The following is a 17,092-nucleotide window of genomic DNA, read 5'->3' on the forward strand; positions in this document are numbered from 1 at the left end:
TTGCCCCTGCCGTCTTCCCTGGCAGGATTTGACGGTTCACTAAAATTTTTCCGGACCATCAGACGAGGGCTTACACCAAAGAGACTTTACTTTATCATCAATAAATTGTTATTCCCTTTATGCTATGCTGTTCTTTCTGATAGAATTAAATTTCCTCCCAAACAGATGAGGTTTTTAAGGTTAATTCTCTTGAGTTTTAAATCAACAAAACCTACTTCCCTACTCTAGGATAGGGAATTCATTTTTGTTGACTTAACCTGACCGATAGTGTCAGAAAAACAAATGTGGTCATTTTGTTGTGGTGCCTCCATGACACTTTCAGCTCATGTGTCAGCTCGGGTGCTCTGTAGTTGGTTATATAGTGCAAATGTTTAAAAAGTGTTCAGTTACTATTAGTAGTAAGTGTTTAGTTAACAGTTACAACTACTGTTACAGCTATTGTCACATTTCTGAAAAATAGCATGACTGAAAACTAGGGAACAAAGCCAGGAGGTCAGGAGATCACAGGGGAGCCGGTGGACAACCAGGAGACCAGGGTGGAGCCCACAGATGACCAGGAGACCAAGGCGAAGCCAGTGGATGACCAGGAGGCCAAATTGGTGAGGGCGAGGTCAAAGCTACAGGGGACTCTGGAGAGGATGAGGTTGAGGCAACAAGGGGCTCTGGCAAGGGCAAGGTCAGGGCAGCTGGGGACTCTGGTGAGGGCAAGGCAACAGGCGACTCTGGTGAGGGAAAGACACTAGGGGTCTCTAGCGAGGACATGGCACTGGGGAACACTGGCAAGGTAAGGCATTAGGGGACTCTGGCAAGGGCAAGGCAACAGGGAACGCTGGTGAGGGCATGGCACTGGGGGACTATGGTGAGGGTATGGCACTGGGGGACTCTGGAGAGGTCAAGGCACTAGGGGACTCGGGCAAGGTAAAAAGAAAGTGATATTACGTGGTTCATGACAAATAACGTGTCAGTTCCAAGGTGAAATGTCAACTGTGTGGCACTAAAAGTGAGTTACTTTTTGTACCAAACAGATTAGTTAATTAGGTTAATTCTCCCGTAGGGTAGGGAAGTAGGTTTTGTTGATTTAATCCGACTAATAGTGTCAGAAAAAACAAATGTGGTCATTTTGTGGTACCTCTATGACACTTTTGGCTCACGTGTCGACTCTGGTGCTCTGTAGTTGGTTATGTAGTGCAAATGTTAAAAAAGTGTTTAGTTACTGCTAGTAGTGTTTAGTTAACAGTTACAACTACTGTTACAGCTACTGTCACACTACTGAAAAATAGCATGACAGAAAAATAGGGGACAAGGCCAGGAGGTCAGTGAACGACCAGGAGACCACTGGGGAACTCTGGCGAGGGCAAGGCACTAGGGGTCTCTGGCAAGGGCAAGGCAACAGAGGACTCTGGTGAGGGCATGGCACTCAGGGACTCTGGTGAGGGCAAGGCACTAGGGGGCTCTGGTGAGGGCAAGGCACCAGGGACTCTGGAGAGGTCAAGGCACTAGGGGACTAGGGCCAGGTCAAGGCAGCCAGAGACTCTGGTGGGGCTTTTATGGCGGGGACCTTGAGCAGGGTCAAGGCGGCCGGGGACTGGGGCAGGGTCAAGGTGGCCACCGAGGCTGGGACTACCGGGATCACCGAAGTTGGGACCACCGATGCTGGGACCACCGCAGCTGCAAATGAAGGTTCCTCCGCCATGGGATCATTAAAAAACCCATATCTTTCAACCACTAGTTCTTTTTCATTAAGACTTTCATTAATATCTGATTTATTTGTGCCTCTTCTCACCTAGAAAAGAAGTGATGTTCACCTGAGCAGTAGTTGTGTTCTGCACTCGTGGCAGAGTTGTGTTAGGTTGGGTGGTTGTTGCATTTGTAGCCACTGGAGCAGCTGCTGACCAAGCAAAATAAACTCATTATTTGCAACATATTTCACAACAATTTAGACATATATGTAAATATTAAATGTGCCAGACTGCATTTAAACTGAAAATGTTTGCAAAGTGATATTACATGGTTCATGACACATAACATGGCAGTTCTGAGGTGAAATGTCAGCTGTATGGGGCTAAAAGTAAGTTAAAATAAGGTTAATTCTCCCGTAGGGTAGGGAAGTAGGTTTTGTTTATTTAATTTTATTTATTGTTTATGATGAGAGACTTTTCATTTTTGGGTGAACTATTCCTTTAAGGTGTGCCTTTAGCCCCATTGTCACCTATATGAAAATGTCAAATCCGAATTTAATTATTATTTTTAAAAGAATGGACATTTTAACCAAAGAATGGACTAATTTTGGTTATTTTTACCAGCACAATTTGCTGCCGTGTCTTTGGACGGATAATAATGATGGAAATGTCTCAGCTATGGTTTACTGTTAATAAAATGAATTATTCTCTCGGATCATGTCACTGCATTGCAAATCTACACTCACTGAAGTGAATCATTCTTTCGAGTCGGTTCTTTTTAGTGAATTTGCTTAGTAAGATGGTTTGAATCTATTTGCAATTCAGCGATACAGAGTGCTCTGTAACGTACTGAATCACTTGGAGTGATTTCTCACTCAGTAAAACACATAGAATAAGAGCAGACGTCCTTGATTCTCAACATTTAAAAAAATATTTGTATTGAGTTGGTTTGGCAGTGGAAACTGAGCCAGAGCCCTTCTACCAAGGGAGCATATAAGGTTATCAACAAAATGCATAACGCGGCGGTTCCCTAGATATTCTCTGGGTGGTACACTGTTGAGGAGACCAGAGGCTGTTCTTTATGAATGGATGTCTATGGAGGAGATGCTTCAGTGTGCTGAACAAACTGCTTTTGGGAGTAAACAGCTCATCACTTAATGAACTGACCACCTGTCCGCTAATCTTCAGCATGTTTTAAACTAAAAAATCCTTTTGGAATGAACTATGCGTGGAGTTCACTACGATAAAATTGCTGTTTTATAAAAGAAGACAGACAATTTTGCGACAGGTAGGTGTCAGTTTACTGCTCTCTCCATTTATTTGTAAAGTATATGCACATGGTGACTTACTATCGTAACATGCTACTTGACCGTTTCGCTCTCTCCTATGGTAAAAACGCAGAGATTGTTATCTTAGTATAAAACATCTCTGTCCGAGCACATTTTAAATTTGTTAATCTTAAAAGGATAAATCCATATCTTCAGAAGCGATATAATAGGTGTGAGTAAGAAACAGATCAATATTTAAGTCCATTGGTTTTTACCATGAATTGTCCTCCCTGCCCAGTAGGTGGCGGCATGCACGAAGAATGCGAATTGCCAAAAACAAAGTAGAAAAATGTGAAAGTGGATATTTATAGTAAAAAAGGACTTAAATATTGATCTTTTTCTCACCCACACCTATCATATCACTTCAGAAGAGATGGATTTAACCACTGGAGTCGTATGGATTACCTTTTGCTGACTTAATGTGATTTTTGGAGCTTCAGTGTTCTAGTCACCATTCACTTGTATTGCTGAAATATCCTTCTAAAAATCTTTGTTTGTTTTCTGCATAAGAAAGTAAGTCATCCACATCTGGGATGGTGAGTGGGTGAGTAAATGATGAGAGAATTTTCATTTTTGGGTGAACTATCCCTTTAACCAGTGCTCTGTGTCTGAGGATTCATCAGTGTGTTTATACTGCCATCAACCGGATGAACTCAAGAACTGCACACTGAGGTTTGGAGATCTTTATATATATTTATATTATAAATCCACAGCTCTGGTGCACTTATTACCCTCCTGAAAATGACTTTTGGTTTTTGAAACTAAATAAGTAAATAAATAAACAAATAAAAGGGGGGGAAAAATCACATACCTATGCATAACAACCATTCAGAACACCTTAGCAACCGCATAACAACACACTAAGAACCACTCAGAACACCCTAGCAACTGCATATCAATTCAATTACAACCACCCAGAACACCCTAGCAACCACATACACATAACATCCATTCAGAACACCTAGCAACCAGATAGCAATGCACTAAATATCACTGAATGCCCTAGCAACTGCAAAGCAACGCACTTACAACTACTCAGAGTACCGTGGCAGCCACATAGTTAAGTGACACACAAGCAAGTGCTCAGAACACCCTAGCAATTGTAACTGTAAAAAAAAATCTAGTTTCTGCTCACATGTGTGTTTTCTCATCACATGATGATGCTTTTGTACCTCTAGAGTTTCTTTGGGAAGCTGAAAACGTCTGTACTGTAAGTACTAAAGCTTTTGTATTTTCTCCACATATAAATATTCCTCTTTCTCTTGATGCGGTGTAAATGAACTCTTAATTCTCTTTCCTGGTACAGACACAGTGGCCCACCAGCCCCACCCAGGAGAACAGGTACTGTTCTCACAAGTTAAGAGCATTTGTCCATGTTCAAAAACAAATATTCTGTCATCATTTACCGTACTCATTTACTTATATTGCTCCAAACCCGTATGACTTTCTTTCTTCTGTGGAACTCAAAAGGAGATATTGGGCAGATATGCAATGAAGTGAATGGTGACTGAGGCTAACATTCTGTCTAACATCTTTTGTGTTGCACAAAAGAAAGTAAGACATACAGAGTTGGAACGACATCAGTGTGAGTTCATGAAGAAATGACCGAATTTTAAGTCTTAGGGGAACTATCCCTTTAATGCACAACTGAAAATTTCATTATTTATGTGTAGTGTAGAGACTTGTTGGCTTTTTTCTTGTCCCAGTATATATTTAGCTAAAACAAATGAATAAAGCACCGTATAGCAAATGCTTACAGGAAGGAAGAGAGAAATATTATATTGTGTTCCTGTCAATTAAGTTTTGTGTGACGTGATTCCAACTCTTGTGTTAAACATATTAGATAACAGTTCTGAATACGGCTGGCCAGAGGGAGAATTTGTGAGTATTGCACACACACACACACACACACACACACACACACACACACACACACACAGGTTAAATAGTATCGGAACAGGATAGTTTATCTTACTTCCTGTTATGTGCCACCAGACAGTGCACCAATCACTTCCCTTCACATGTTTAGATAACTGCTAATCTTCGTAATACTCTTTCATGACATCATCATACTGATGCATCTGCTGTCAATCAGTCTTGATCGCTGTGATGTCACATTCACCTACTGTTATCCTGACCTATGTTTGGCAAGTAAAAATGTTGTTGGCCTGTGTCTGAGATGTGTATGTGTTTAACAGTTTCACAGTTAGTTAAAAAAAAAAAAAAAAAATCCTGACCGTATCATTTACACTGTGCTGCTGTAGGATGATGAAGATACTTTACATTTACACATTTGGCAGACGCTTTTATCCAAAGTGACTTACAGTGCCCTTATTACAGGGACAATTCCCCTGGATCAACCTGGAGTTAAGTGTCTTGCTCAAGGACACAATGGTGATGGCTGTGGGGATTGAACCAGCAACCTTCTGATTACAGTTATGTGCTTTAGCCCACTATGCCACCACCAAACCAGATACTTATGAAGCTCCACCATGTGAACGTCCAATCAATCTATCTATCTATCTATCTATCTATCTATCTATCTATCTATCTAGTCTGTCTATCTATCTAGTCAGTCTGTCTGTCTGTCTGTCTCTTTTGGTAAAGTTGTGGTACAGTGTGGTAATGTATTTTGCACAGACATTGAGCTGTGATGAGCGTTCTCATGTAACCAAACTCTGTTCCTCTGAAAGGCTGGATAACACTTCTTCTTTCTGTGGTTAGATGCTTCAGTGACTCTAAACATCATCTTACTGTACGAGAGGGACAAAAGACAGAATGATTTAGTGCAGACGAGCAGTTTCAAGGTCTCTCTGTTATTAACAGGGATAATCAGCTCCTGCTAAATCATCCACCTTCTATGCAAATACACAAACACACACACACACACACACACACACACACACCTCCAGCACGCTATTGCTACTTACTGGCCTCACATACAAAGTCCTGGGAGATTTGCATCCAAACCTCACAGCAGAGCGAGCTTCCTGTGAACATAAACACCACATGCACCATGGTAATGTACTGTATTATTTAATACATTTTAAGTCTATTCAAGTTTATTTAAAGTGTATTCATTTTGATAGGAATCCAGACAAAGATTGTTTTCAGGCATGTGGAGTGTTATTGACATACTATATGAATTGATATGTGAAGGCGTTTATTAATGACTGGTTTGAATATGGGTATGAATGTCGGCTTAATTTGGGTGGTAACATATTTAACCTGTACAACCTATAACCTCTATAATTTGGAATTAATGTGAGATTTATTAAAAAAGGATGTTTTCTATTTATAGAAATGTCAAAGCATGTTGCTATACTTTGAATTCTTAATTGGCATAGAATAAAAAGTTGCATTGTTGTCTGTCTGTCACAACAGAAGCATCGATCTGATAAAAGCCGGAAAATGGCCAGCTTCAGCTTCCCCTTATCTAGCCGTTCAAGTCACAACACAATTATGTTTTGTACAGACAGTGCTTACTTCTTTCCTTCTTTTTTTTCTTCTCAAAATGACACATAAAGGTTAAGTGTGCAATGCAAAGTAAACTAAATAAACCATTCGTAGGCTGATTTCCCACAAAAGTGTAACTGTGACTCGGTGGCACTTTCAGAATATTGCTCTCAACCAATGGCTCAAGTTTGAAACAGGACTATCTGTTTGCTGACCAATGACTGACAAGGTAAATGTTTGGGAAACCTGACTGAGAGTCATTAGTTTTGCAGATGTGTTTCAGTGGCACTCATGGCACCGAAAGTACAGTTCACTTTTAATCTCTTTAAAAAAAACATAGATATTAATAACCTAACTTCAGACAAACCTGTTTGTATAACCCCAAAGCACAACATAGCTTTTCATAGTCAAACAGTTATGCTTGGAGCTTTTCTGTGAGTCGGGTGGATCAGGCTTTGCATGTCCGTGGTCACAGAACAGAGCAGAAGTGTTTATAAATGATTCATAGATGTCAAAGACACATTCACCTGTTTGAAAAGGCCATTATGTGTTTCTAACCGAGATAAGCTGTCATGGTCCTGTTGATTTGAACAAAGTCAAATTAAACGTGTTAGGGATAATGTACGGTCAGCCGGTCATTATCATGTAACAAACCCATAAATAAGCCCCATACAAGACCAGTTGGGTCTTTTATCAACCTGAAGGAGTTTATTTTACAATAATGGCCAGCTAATTGTACATTATCCCACTCATGCATTGCTCTTATAAATAAATACATTTACATATAATATTATTGTGATTTGATTATGTGAGAAAAAGAGAGTGTGGACAAGTATTAGAGACATAAAACAAGAACAGCAGTAGCATATGAAATCACTTGTCTGGGCCAATAGGTAAGATAGTTTAATGCCCATTATACAAAACATATTTGACCACAAAATGCAGCAATTGGCCAATCATGGAATCACAGGTAGTCAAACCTTTCAAATGTACACTTTCTTTTCCGGGACTCTACATCCAAAAATATTTACATAATCTTTAACTCCCCAAACCAGGATGTTTAAAGGGAACCCACTTGGAAAAATTGATACATTTTGTCTTTGTTAGACTTTGTTGACATTGTACTCCTGTTATTGTGGGTGTGAGGATGATCAAGGTCTTTTAATTAGAAATAGTTTTTTTCTGTTTTTATTTCTCCCCTTTTCTCCCCAATCTGGAATGCCCAATTCCCAATGCGCACCAAGTCCTCGTGGTGGCGTAGTGACTTGCCTCAATCCGGGTGGTGGAGGACGAATCTCAGTTGCCTCCGCGTCTGAAACCGTCAATCCGCGCATCTTATCACGTAGCTTGTTGAGCACGTTACCGTGGAGACGTAGCGCGTGTGGAGGCTTCACGCTATTCTCTGCGGCATCCACGCACAACTCACCACGCACCCCACCGAGAGCGAAAACCACATTATAGCGACCACGAGGAGGTTACCCCATGTGACTCTACCCTCCCTATCAACCAGTCCAATTTGGTTGCTTAGGAGACCTGGCTGGAGTCACTCAGCATGGATTTGAACTCGCGACTCCAGGGGTGGTAGTCAGCGTCAATACTCGCTGAGCTACCCAGGCCCCCTTAATTAGAAATTGTTGAGAGAGTTTTGTTTTTGCGTCCGAATCCTAAGGTAGCAGCCTTGTTGTCTTGCTGACCTATCAGTCAATTACTTAACAGACAGCGTTTGTGTAATGGTAGCAGGCTGGTAAGTGATAGCAGTGCAGTGTGTAAACCTCACTCTCTTGGCCTTAAGAGACACACTAGCGACTGATGCTAGAGGCCATGTCTTTTCTAGCCTCCTTGCTAGCGTGTCCGGCTCCCATGCTGGGGATCGCCAGTTCGAATCCCGCTTGGGGCGGGTCGAGTAGGACTGGTGACATATGTGTATAAAGGTACCTCTGGAAACTTGTTTCAGACAGGCTCCCCAGGTAGCATTATGTCACATCATTGCTAGGATACCAGTATTCATTCAGTCCAACCGAACCACAATGGACTATTAATCTAGAACAAAATAAAGAGTTTTGGTAATAATCAAGCATATAGTATAGTTAATAACTACAATACAACTTTCTCGCAAGAAACGGACGGACGGACATGGAAACAAAACATACATTTATACACAAACTAGCTATCAACTGCTTCTTTGCTGGCATTTTCTTTCTTCTGTTCAACCGCTGTGGATCAACACTCACAGGATTGTGGGATTTCATTGGCAGTGAAGGAAACATCTATGTTAACTTCAAAACTCGATCAGATGAAGCTATCTCAATAGACAGGATGTGGCACGAACATTGGATTCAGACGTGCCTTCATCCCTGCTGACCTCTGTATACAGCTTCCGAAGGCCACTCAGAACGCCCTAGCAACCACATAGCAGTGCATTAACTACCACTCAGAACGTCCTAGCAACTGCATAGCAGTGCATTAACAGCCACTCAGAACACCCTAGCAACTGCATAGCAACATACTAACAACCAATCAGAACACCCTAGCAATCACATACCAAGCATAACAACCATACAGAACACCTTAGCAACCGCATAGCAATGCACTAAGAACCACTCAGAACACCTTAGCAACTGTGTAGTAACTCAATTACAACCACACAGAACACCCTAGCAACTGCATAGCAACGCACTAACAACCAATCAGAACACCCTAGCAACTGCATAGCAACACACTAACAATCAATCATAACACCCTAATGTAACAGTGGCCAGCTGATAGATAGCTGTGCAATGTGTGTAAAACTCACTCTCCTGACCTCAAGAGGTGCACTAGCGACTGACGCTAGAGGCTGTAGCCTTTAGCCTCCTTGTTAGCGCACCTGCGTGACACTAGCAACCACATACCAAGCATAACAACCATTCAGAACACCCTAGCAACTGCATAGCAATTCAATTACAACCACCCAGAACACCCTAGCAACAGCACAGCAACGTACTAACAAACACTCAGAACACCCTAGCAACCACATACCAATGCATAACAACCATTCAGAACACCTTACCAACTGCATAGCAACGCACTAGGAACCACTCAGAACACCCTAGCAACTGCATAGTCAATTCAATTACAACCACCCAGAACACCCTAGCAACCACATTCACATAACATCCATTCAGAACACCTTAGCAACCAGATAGCAATGCACTAAAAATCATTCTGAATGCCCTAGCAACTGCAAAGCAACGCACTTACAACTACTCAGAGTACCGTGGCAGCCACATAGTTAAGTGACACACAAGCAACTGCTCAGAACACCCTAGCAATTGTAACTGTAAAAAAAAATCTAGTTTCTGCTCACATGTGTGTTTTCTCATCACATGATGATGTTTTTGTACCTCTAGAGTTTCTTTGGGAAGCTGAAAACATCTGTACTGTAAGTACTAAAGCTTTTGTATTTTCTCCACATATAAATATTCCTCTTTCTCTTGTTGCGGTGTAAATGAACTCTTAATTCTCTTTCCTGGTACAGACACAGTGGCCCACCAGCCCCACCCAGGAGAACAGGTACTGTTCTCACAAGTTAAGAGCATTTGTCCATGTTCAAAAACAAATATTCTGTCATCATTTACCGTACTCATTTACTTATATTGCTCCAAACCCGTATGACTTTCTTTCTTCTGTGGAACTCAAAAGGAGATATTAGGCAGATATGCAATGAAGTGAATGGTGACTGAGGCTAACATTCTGTCTAACATCTTTTGTCTTGCACAAAAGAAAGTAAGACATACAGAGTTGGAATGACATCAGTGTGAGTTCATGAAGAAATGACAGAATTTTAAGTCTTAGGGGAACTATCCCTTTAATGCACAACTGAAAATGTCATTATTTATGTGTAGTGTAGAGACTTGTTGGCTTTTTTCTTGTCCCAGTATATATTTAGCTAAAACAAATGAATAAAGCACCGTATAGCAAATGCTTACAGGAAGGAAGAGAGAAATATTATATTGTGTTCCTGTCAATTAAGTTTTGTGTGACGTGATTCCAACTCTTGTGTTAAACATATTAGATAACAGTTCTGAATACGGCTGGCCAGAGGGAGAGTTTGTAAGTATTGCACACACACACACACACACACACACACTCACACACACACACACACACACACACACACACACACACACACACACACACTCACTCACACTCACACACACACACACACACACACACACACACACACACACTCACTCACACACACTCACAGGTTAAACAGTTATCATCATACTGATGCATCTGCTGTCAATCAATCTTGATCACTGTGATGTCACATTCACCTACTGTTATCCTGACCTATGTTTGGCAAGTAAAAATGTTGTTGGCCTGTGTCTGAGATGTGTATGTGTTCAACTGTTTCACAGTTAGTTAAAAAAAGCAAAAAAAAAAAAAAAATCCTGACCGTTTCATTTACACTGTGCTGCTGTAGGATGATGAAGATACTTATGAAGCTCCACCATGTGAACGTCCCACTATAAAGGTCCAACCTCACCAAGTAGAGGAGAATGTTTACCTGGGTATTGATACCCTTTGCTATCTATCTATCTATCTATCTATCTATCTATCTATCTATCTATCTATCTGTCTGTCTGTCTGTCTATCTGTTTGTCTGTCTGTCTGTCTATCTATCTGTCTATCTGTTGTTAGCAAGTTTTCATCTTCACCCACATAAAAAACTACATAAATTCAGCAATATACTCATACTACTCACTATAATGTGCTCCTCATTTTAACATCACCTCCGCTGTACATAAATACCCATGCTATGGGGTTATTTGAATTATTTGTATTTATATATTAACATGTAGCGGCAAAACATATTTGGAAGTACGCAAAGTACGCGCTCAGAGAATGGAGCACATCTGTTAGTCTGAGCATGAGATGGAGCTGTGCAGCACAGAACTGCTCAGAAAACACTGTAATAATGCTTATACACAATGCAGACAGGACAGAGCAGTGTGCATGAACTTTGAAGCGAACAGCACGTTTGCAGTTTAATAATCACACAAGACACTTACTTATAATGCCAGAAAAAGCAAATGCCGAAGCAACCACATTTTGTGGTGTTTCTATGACACTTTGGGCTCACGTGTGGGCTCGTGTGCGCTTCAGGACTCGTATCCCGCTCCTTTTACACCGCAAGTGCAAAGCTCTATCAGTTGAGATACAGTTAAATTTGATCACACTCAAACAAGCTTGTAAATGTAGTTCATTATGTAATGCAAATGTTAAAATGAGTCATGTGCTATAGTAAGTGCTTAGATGTCATAAGATAGTATTGTGTGAGGAACAGGGAGAAAAGTAAGTGTTTATGTAAGGGATAATGAACAGTCAGCCAGTTGTTATTACAAAATAATCCCAAATAGGGTGACAAGGATCCCGACGCGAAGCAGAGACTCTTGAAGGGGTTTATTATGCGATAACAACTGGCTGACTGTTTACTATCCTGCTTATTACATGGCAACTAACCAAATAAATAAATACATGGACATTTTATATTGATTTGCGTTTAAATTACGTAATAATGTGAGAAGAAAGAAATCGCTGAACAGCTGAAATCAACCTCCAGTTTGCATCGGAGTTCTGTTGGTGTTTATTTTGTAATTAATGAATGTCTGACTGCTCATAATGCATCTTATTACAAGATCACTTGCCAAATAAATAAATAAATGCACATGAAACATGATTGAGTTTAAACTATTTTATTAGCTTATTTGTAGAGATCTCCAAACGATAGCTCCCAATACCCAGATGAGCGATCTGATATGTGGATGTGCGGTTGTTACTCAGAAATTTCAGACCACTAGATGGCGCCACTGATCAAATCACAATCGAGTACTGCAGAGAGCTGTGTAATAAGAACTGATAATCTGCCGTATTATTCGTGATTTCTGTAAAAGTGAATAAAAGTCATTGTTTTTGTTAGCACCTCTAATGTTCATTTCACCCAGAAACTGCCGCAATGCGTACAACAAGCCACGTAAAAATCATTTTGCCAAAATGATGGTATAGTAACGTGATTCTATGAGACCAGGTTGTCTGTTTTCTACTGAATGTTTGTAATATAGCTGTTACTTGTCTGAAACATGTGTAGGCTACCCAGACAGAACACCAAATCCTGTTATTCCCAAAAGACAGGCAGCACCCCCGCCACGACCTGCCAAGATCCCCCCAATAGTCAAAACCACGGTAATACATCATCTGCCATCTTCATCTTTGCATTTAAATGAAATGTGTGTCTCAGTCTTTTATATGAGATATAACAGAGGCATGTACTGATAGTGTCAGAGAGAAACTAATAGTTGAATTCTGTCTTCTAGAAGCCAGAGCTGTCACATGACCCAGAGGAGTTTTACATTGACCCCAATGATGGTAAACGTGAGCGTCTCTCTGATCTCCTGATCTGATCTGTGTTCAGTCTGTTTCTGTCTGATTTTACAATCTCAAATCCTTCTGTGCTGTATGAAGACATTTGGCTGCTTAATAGAAGATATTTTTCTGTCTCCACCTAATTTGACTGATCTCTTGATGAACTTCTAAGACAAAGATAAACTACAAGTACAAATAGATAATTTACAACTTGTACAAAATGCTAGAGTGCTCACAAGATCCAGAAGGACAGACCACATTACTTATTTTAGCTCATTTGCACAGGCTGCACATTAAGTACAGGATTTATTTATAAGGTTCTTTATTGGTCTTGTAAGCACTGAATAACATGATTTAACACCTTCTGACTATCCAAATATGTTCCAAATTGTTTGCAGTGCTGACCTTTTGAAATATTGCAATGTAACATATAACAGATCAAAAATCTGATGTTCTGCCACTTGAAGTTAGACACACTAAAAGCATCGCATTTTTATAAAAGCATTTAAAGACTTTTTTTTTTTATTGCAATGTTAAGGAGTGTAGGTAGGCTATATATGCATGTGTGATTGTTTACTTTTTCTTTTCTTTTACTTTTGTGTAAATGAATGTTTTAATTTAGATTATGATTTTTTTTTTATTCAAAATGTATTTTAATTTAATAGTTTACTTTTTATTTGATTTACTTTTGGTAAATTAATATTTTACTTTACATTATGATTTTTTTATTCAACATTTATTTTAATTTAATTGTTTAATTTTATTTTATTTACTTTTGTGTAAATTAATGTTTTATTTTATTATTATTTTTATTCAAAATGTATTTTAATTTAATTGTTTATTTTTATTTTATTTATTTTTGTGTAAATGAATGTTTTACATTATTATTATTTTTATTCAACATTTATTTTAATTTAATTGTTTAATTTTATTTTATTTACTTTTGTGTAAATGAATGTTTTACTTTATTATTATTTTTTATTCAAAATGTATTTTAATTTAATAGTTTACTTTTTATTTTATTTACTTTTGGTAAATGAATATTTTACTTTACATTATGATTTTTTATTCAACATTTATTTTAATTTAATTGTTTACTTTTAATTTTATTTACTTTTGTGTAAATTAATGTTTTACTTTATTATTATTTTTATTCAACATTTATTTTAATTTAATTGTTTAATTTAATTTTATTTACTTTTGTGTAAATGAATGTTTTACTTTATTATTTTTTTATTCAAAATTTATTTTAATTTAATTGTTTATTTTTATTTTATTTATTTTTGTGTAAATGAATGTTTTACATTATTATTATTTTTATTCAACATTTATTTTAATTTAATTGTTTAATTTAATTTTATTTACTTTTGTGTAAATGAATGTTTTATTTTACATCATTATTTTTTTTTTATTTAAAATTTCTTTTAATTTAAAAGAAATGCTTTGAAATAAATTTAAAAAAAACTTTTGTTTTACATAATGAAGTCACTTCCACTGACATTTAATTTCTGATAAGTGAAAATGAAATTAAATGTATTATTAGAATTATTATAGACATGAATATTTCAGAGAATGTTTGGTTGAGTCAATGATGAAGCTCTTTAACTTGATTTCTTTTACAAGTGGAAAAAACATCTCTTTCTTTCCCTTTTTATCTTTCTTTCTGTGTCCAGCGCCTGAGGTAATACGTAAAGATAAACCTGGTAAGAAAGCTCCACCTAAGAGACCCCCGATGAGACCACCACCGGTCCCTCAACATGACGAAGGTCATTTATACGGGTGTATCAAACTCCCAATTCACCAATTTTTTCTATTTTAGTAGCTGATGCAAACTTTTGGTTTTTGTACTGTCTTTGTTTCTAGATGTTTATTTAGACCCAAATGAAGGACAGGTAAGCTGTTTAAAAAAGAAAAAGGGTAACACTTTATAATAAGGGTCATTTTGATAATACTAGTTTATGCATCAGGTATCATTAACTAACAATGAGAAATATTTTTAAAAGCAGTTATTGATCTTGGTAAATGTTAACGAAAACCATTCATTATTAGTTCATATTGCATTAACTATGTATGTATATATATATATATATATATAATTAAATAATAATAATATACTGTAGACTAAGCCTATCCCAATCTCTAAACTTATCCTAACCTATAAAACTTTTGCATTTGCTAAATAAATAAAATGTATTATTATTATTATTATTATTGACATGAATATTTCAAGTAATTCAGAGAATATATGATTTAGTCTGTAATAAAGCTCTTCAACTTGATATTTTATTTTTTATTTTCTTATTAAGTCTTTAATAATATGCATAGTTAAATAATAATAATTGATAATAATAATAATAATAATAATTTTTAAAAAATATTTTTTTTTCTCCAGATTTTGCTAGCAACAATTTTTCATTCAATATTACAAATAGGTCTGAAACACAAACACACACATCACATCCGAACGGATAATTACTTAACACTTCTACACACATAATTTCATCTGTGTCAGTTTATGATCATTTTAATATTTTTTGTTTATGTTAGGATGATGACACATATCTGGAACCTGCTGCAGGTTTGTGCTCCACACAGTTTATAGCTTGAAATGACCTTATAAATGACAGGTGACACACATCGCCTTTGTCATTCAGATGTTAACACAAGCCTTATTTTTGTTCAGATTGCCCTCCTGCCCTTCGAAGTCCTGCCCGTATGCCAGTTCCCAGAGACCCTCCACCTCCAATGTAAGTGTGTTGTAAGTGTGCATGTGTGCATTTACGGAATTATGCAGGTTATTATGTAACCATGTTTGTTCCTTTGAAGAATGAAGCCACCTGTTCCTAGAGCCAAATCTGTAAGTAGTGTTCACACACAGATGCACATTGAGTTTTGGATTCAAATGAAGATGTTTTTATCTGGAAAGGACTGACTTGTTTGTGGGTTTCTTCAGAATTCACTCTTGATCAGTGAAAGCATGAACAAAGGTGAGTCAGTCAACACTATATCTTTTGTTTTATCATTTCAAACCTAAAAAAAAATATTTTTAGTCAAATGTTTTGCTTGAAAGGTGTGCTTGTGCTACCTTTCGTTAAAATAAATGACACTTGCTTTGATATTTTGTGATCTAATGCAATGGCATTCAGACATTTTAAGTGGGACTGAAATGTGCAAATCTATTTTGGGGTTTCCTGTCTTTTTAGTTTTACCACCAGAGGTCAAACGCTCCACACTCTCTGGCCAGTTGCCTCCTCTGGCACTAGCCAGCAAACCAGTTCTACCCATCATCATGCCCAAAGAACCCAAACCCAGGTATATCTGTGAACAGTCATTGAACAGGGTTCGTACGGACATGGAAATCCTGGAAATATCATGGAACTTAGAAACTGTGTTTTCCATACGAGGAGATGTCATGGGAAAAAACAAGTTAACACAAAATGTTTTGGAAAAGTCTGGGAATTTTATAGATTAGAATAGAATTTGTATTCCAATGAAATCCGGTGAATCAAATAATCAGCTGTTGCTGCATGTATCATAAACGCCATGGTTATTTAAAAAGTAATTCTCTAAATCTGTAATCAGATCACTGACTTTACTGATTACTTCATCGAAAAAGTAATCACATTACTAATTATACTTTCTAAAAACACTGAAAAGTTTTAGTTTCCACTTAAAATTGATTAACTGAATTAAAAGATAAATATGGTTTGTGCGTGGCCTGGGAGGTTCAGCGAGTATTGACGCTGACTATCACCCCTGGAGTCGTGAGTTCAAATTCAGGGCATGCTGAGTGACTCCTAAGCAACCAAATTGGCCCGGTTGCTAGGGAGGGTAGAGTCACATGGGGTAACCTCCTCGTGGTCATGATTAGTGGTTCTCGCTCTCAGTGGGGCGTGTGGTAAGTTGTGCATGGATCGTGGAGAGTAGCATGAGCCTCCACATGCTGTGAGTCTCCGCGGTGTCATGCACAACGAGTCACGTGATAAGATGCGCGGATTGACGGTCTCAGAATTGAGGTGAGCCATCACGAGGACCTACTAAGTATTGGGAATTAGGCATTCCGAATTGAGAGAAAATTGGATTCAAAAAATAAAAAATGGTTTGTGCTAAAAAAAGTAGTCTGATTACAGTAATTAATTACTTTGTAATTAGATTACACCCAACACTGATCATATGAAGCAACATTAAGTTTATGAACTGAACAAACATACATCCAAATTG

General features: G+C 37.9%; 1 protein-coding gene across 1 annotated transcript in view; it reads left to right on the top strand.

Annotated features, from left to right (window-relative positions):
* Window positions 1–5,892: 5,892 nt before the first annotated feature.
* The window catches only part of LOC127423868 (B-cell linker protein-like), an 18,894-nt gene continuing 7,694 nt past the window's right edge, over window positions 5,893–17,092 (top strand). Inside the window, exons 1-14 of the mRNA XM_051668534.1 lie at window positions 5,893–6,026; window positions 9,853–9,884; window positions 9,981–10,015; window positions 10,518–10,555; window positions 10,932–11,019; window positions 12,597–12,691; window positions 12,823–12,880; window positions 14,545–14,637; window positions 14,735–14,763; window positions 15,419–15,449; window positions 15,555–15,618; window positions 15,698–15,728; window positions 15,825–15,858; window positions 16,075–16,183. Coding sequence (XP_051524494.1) covers window positions 6,024–6,026; window positions 9,853–9,884; window positions 9,981–10,015; window positions 10,518–10,555; window positions 10,932–11,019; window positions 12,597–12,691; window positions 12,823–12,880; window positions 14,545–14,637; window positions 14,735–14,763; window positions 15,419–15,449; window positions 15,555–15,618; window positions 15,698–15,728; window positions 15,825–15,858; window positions 16,075–16,183 — 740 coding nt within the window. The 5' untranslated portion in view covers window positions 5,893–6,023. The remainder of the gene's footprint in view (window positions 6,027–9,852; window positions 9,885–9,980; window positions 10,016–10,517; window positions 10,556–10,931; window positions 11,020–12,596; window positions 12,692–12,822; window positions 12,881–14,544; window positions 14,638–14,734; window positions 14,764–15,418; window positions 15,450–15,554; window positions 15,619–15,697; window positions 15,729–15,824; window positions 15,859–16,074; window positions 16,184–17,092) is intronic.

Source organism: Myxocyprinus asiaticus, chromosome 33 (genome assembly GCF_019703515.2).
Source record: "Myxocyprinus asiaticus isolate MX2 ecotype Aquarium Trade chromosome 33, UBuf_Myxa_2, whole genome shotgun sequence".
In the NCBI taxonomy this organism is placed as follows: Eukaryota; Metazoa; Chordata; class Actinopteri; order Cypriniformes; family Catostomidae; genus Myxocyprinus; species Myxocyprinus asiaticus.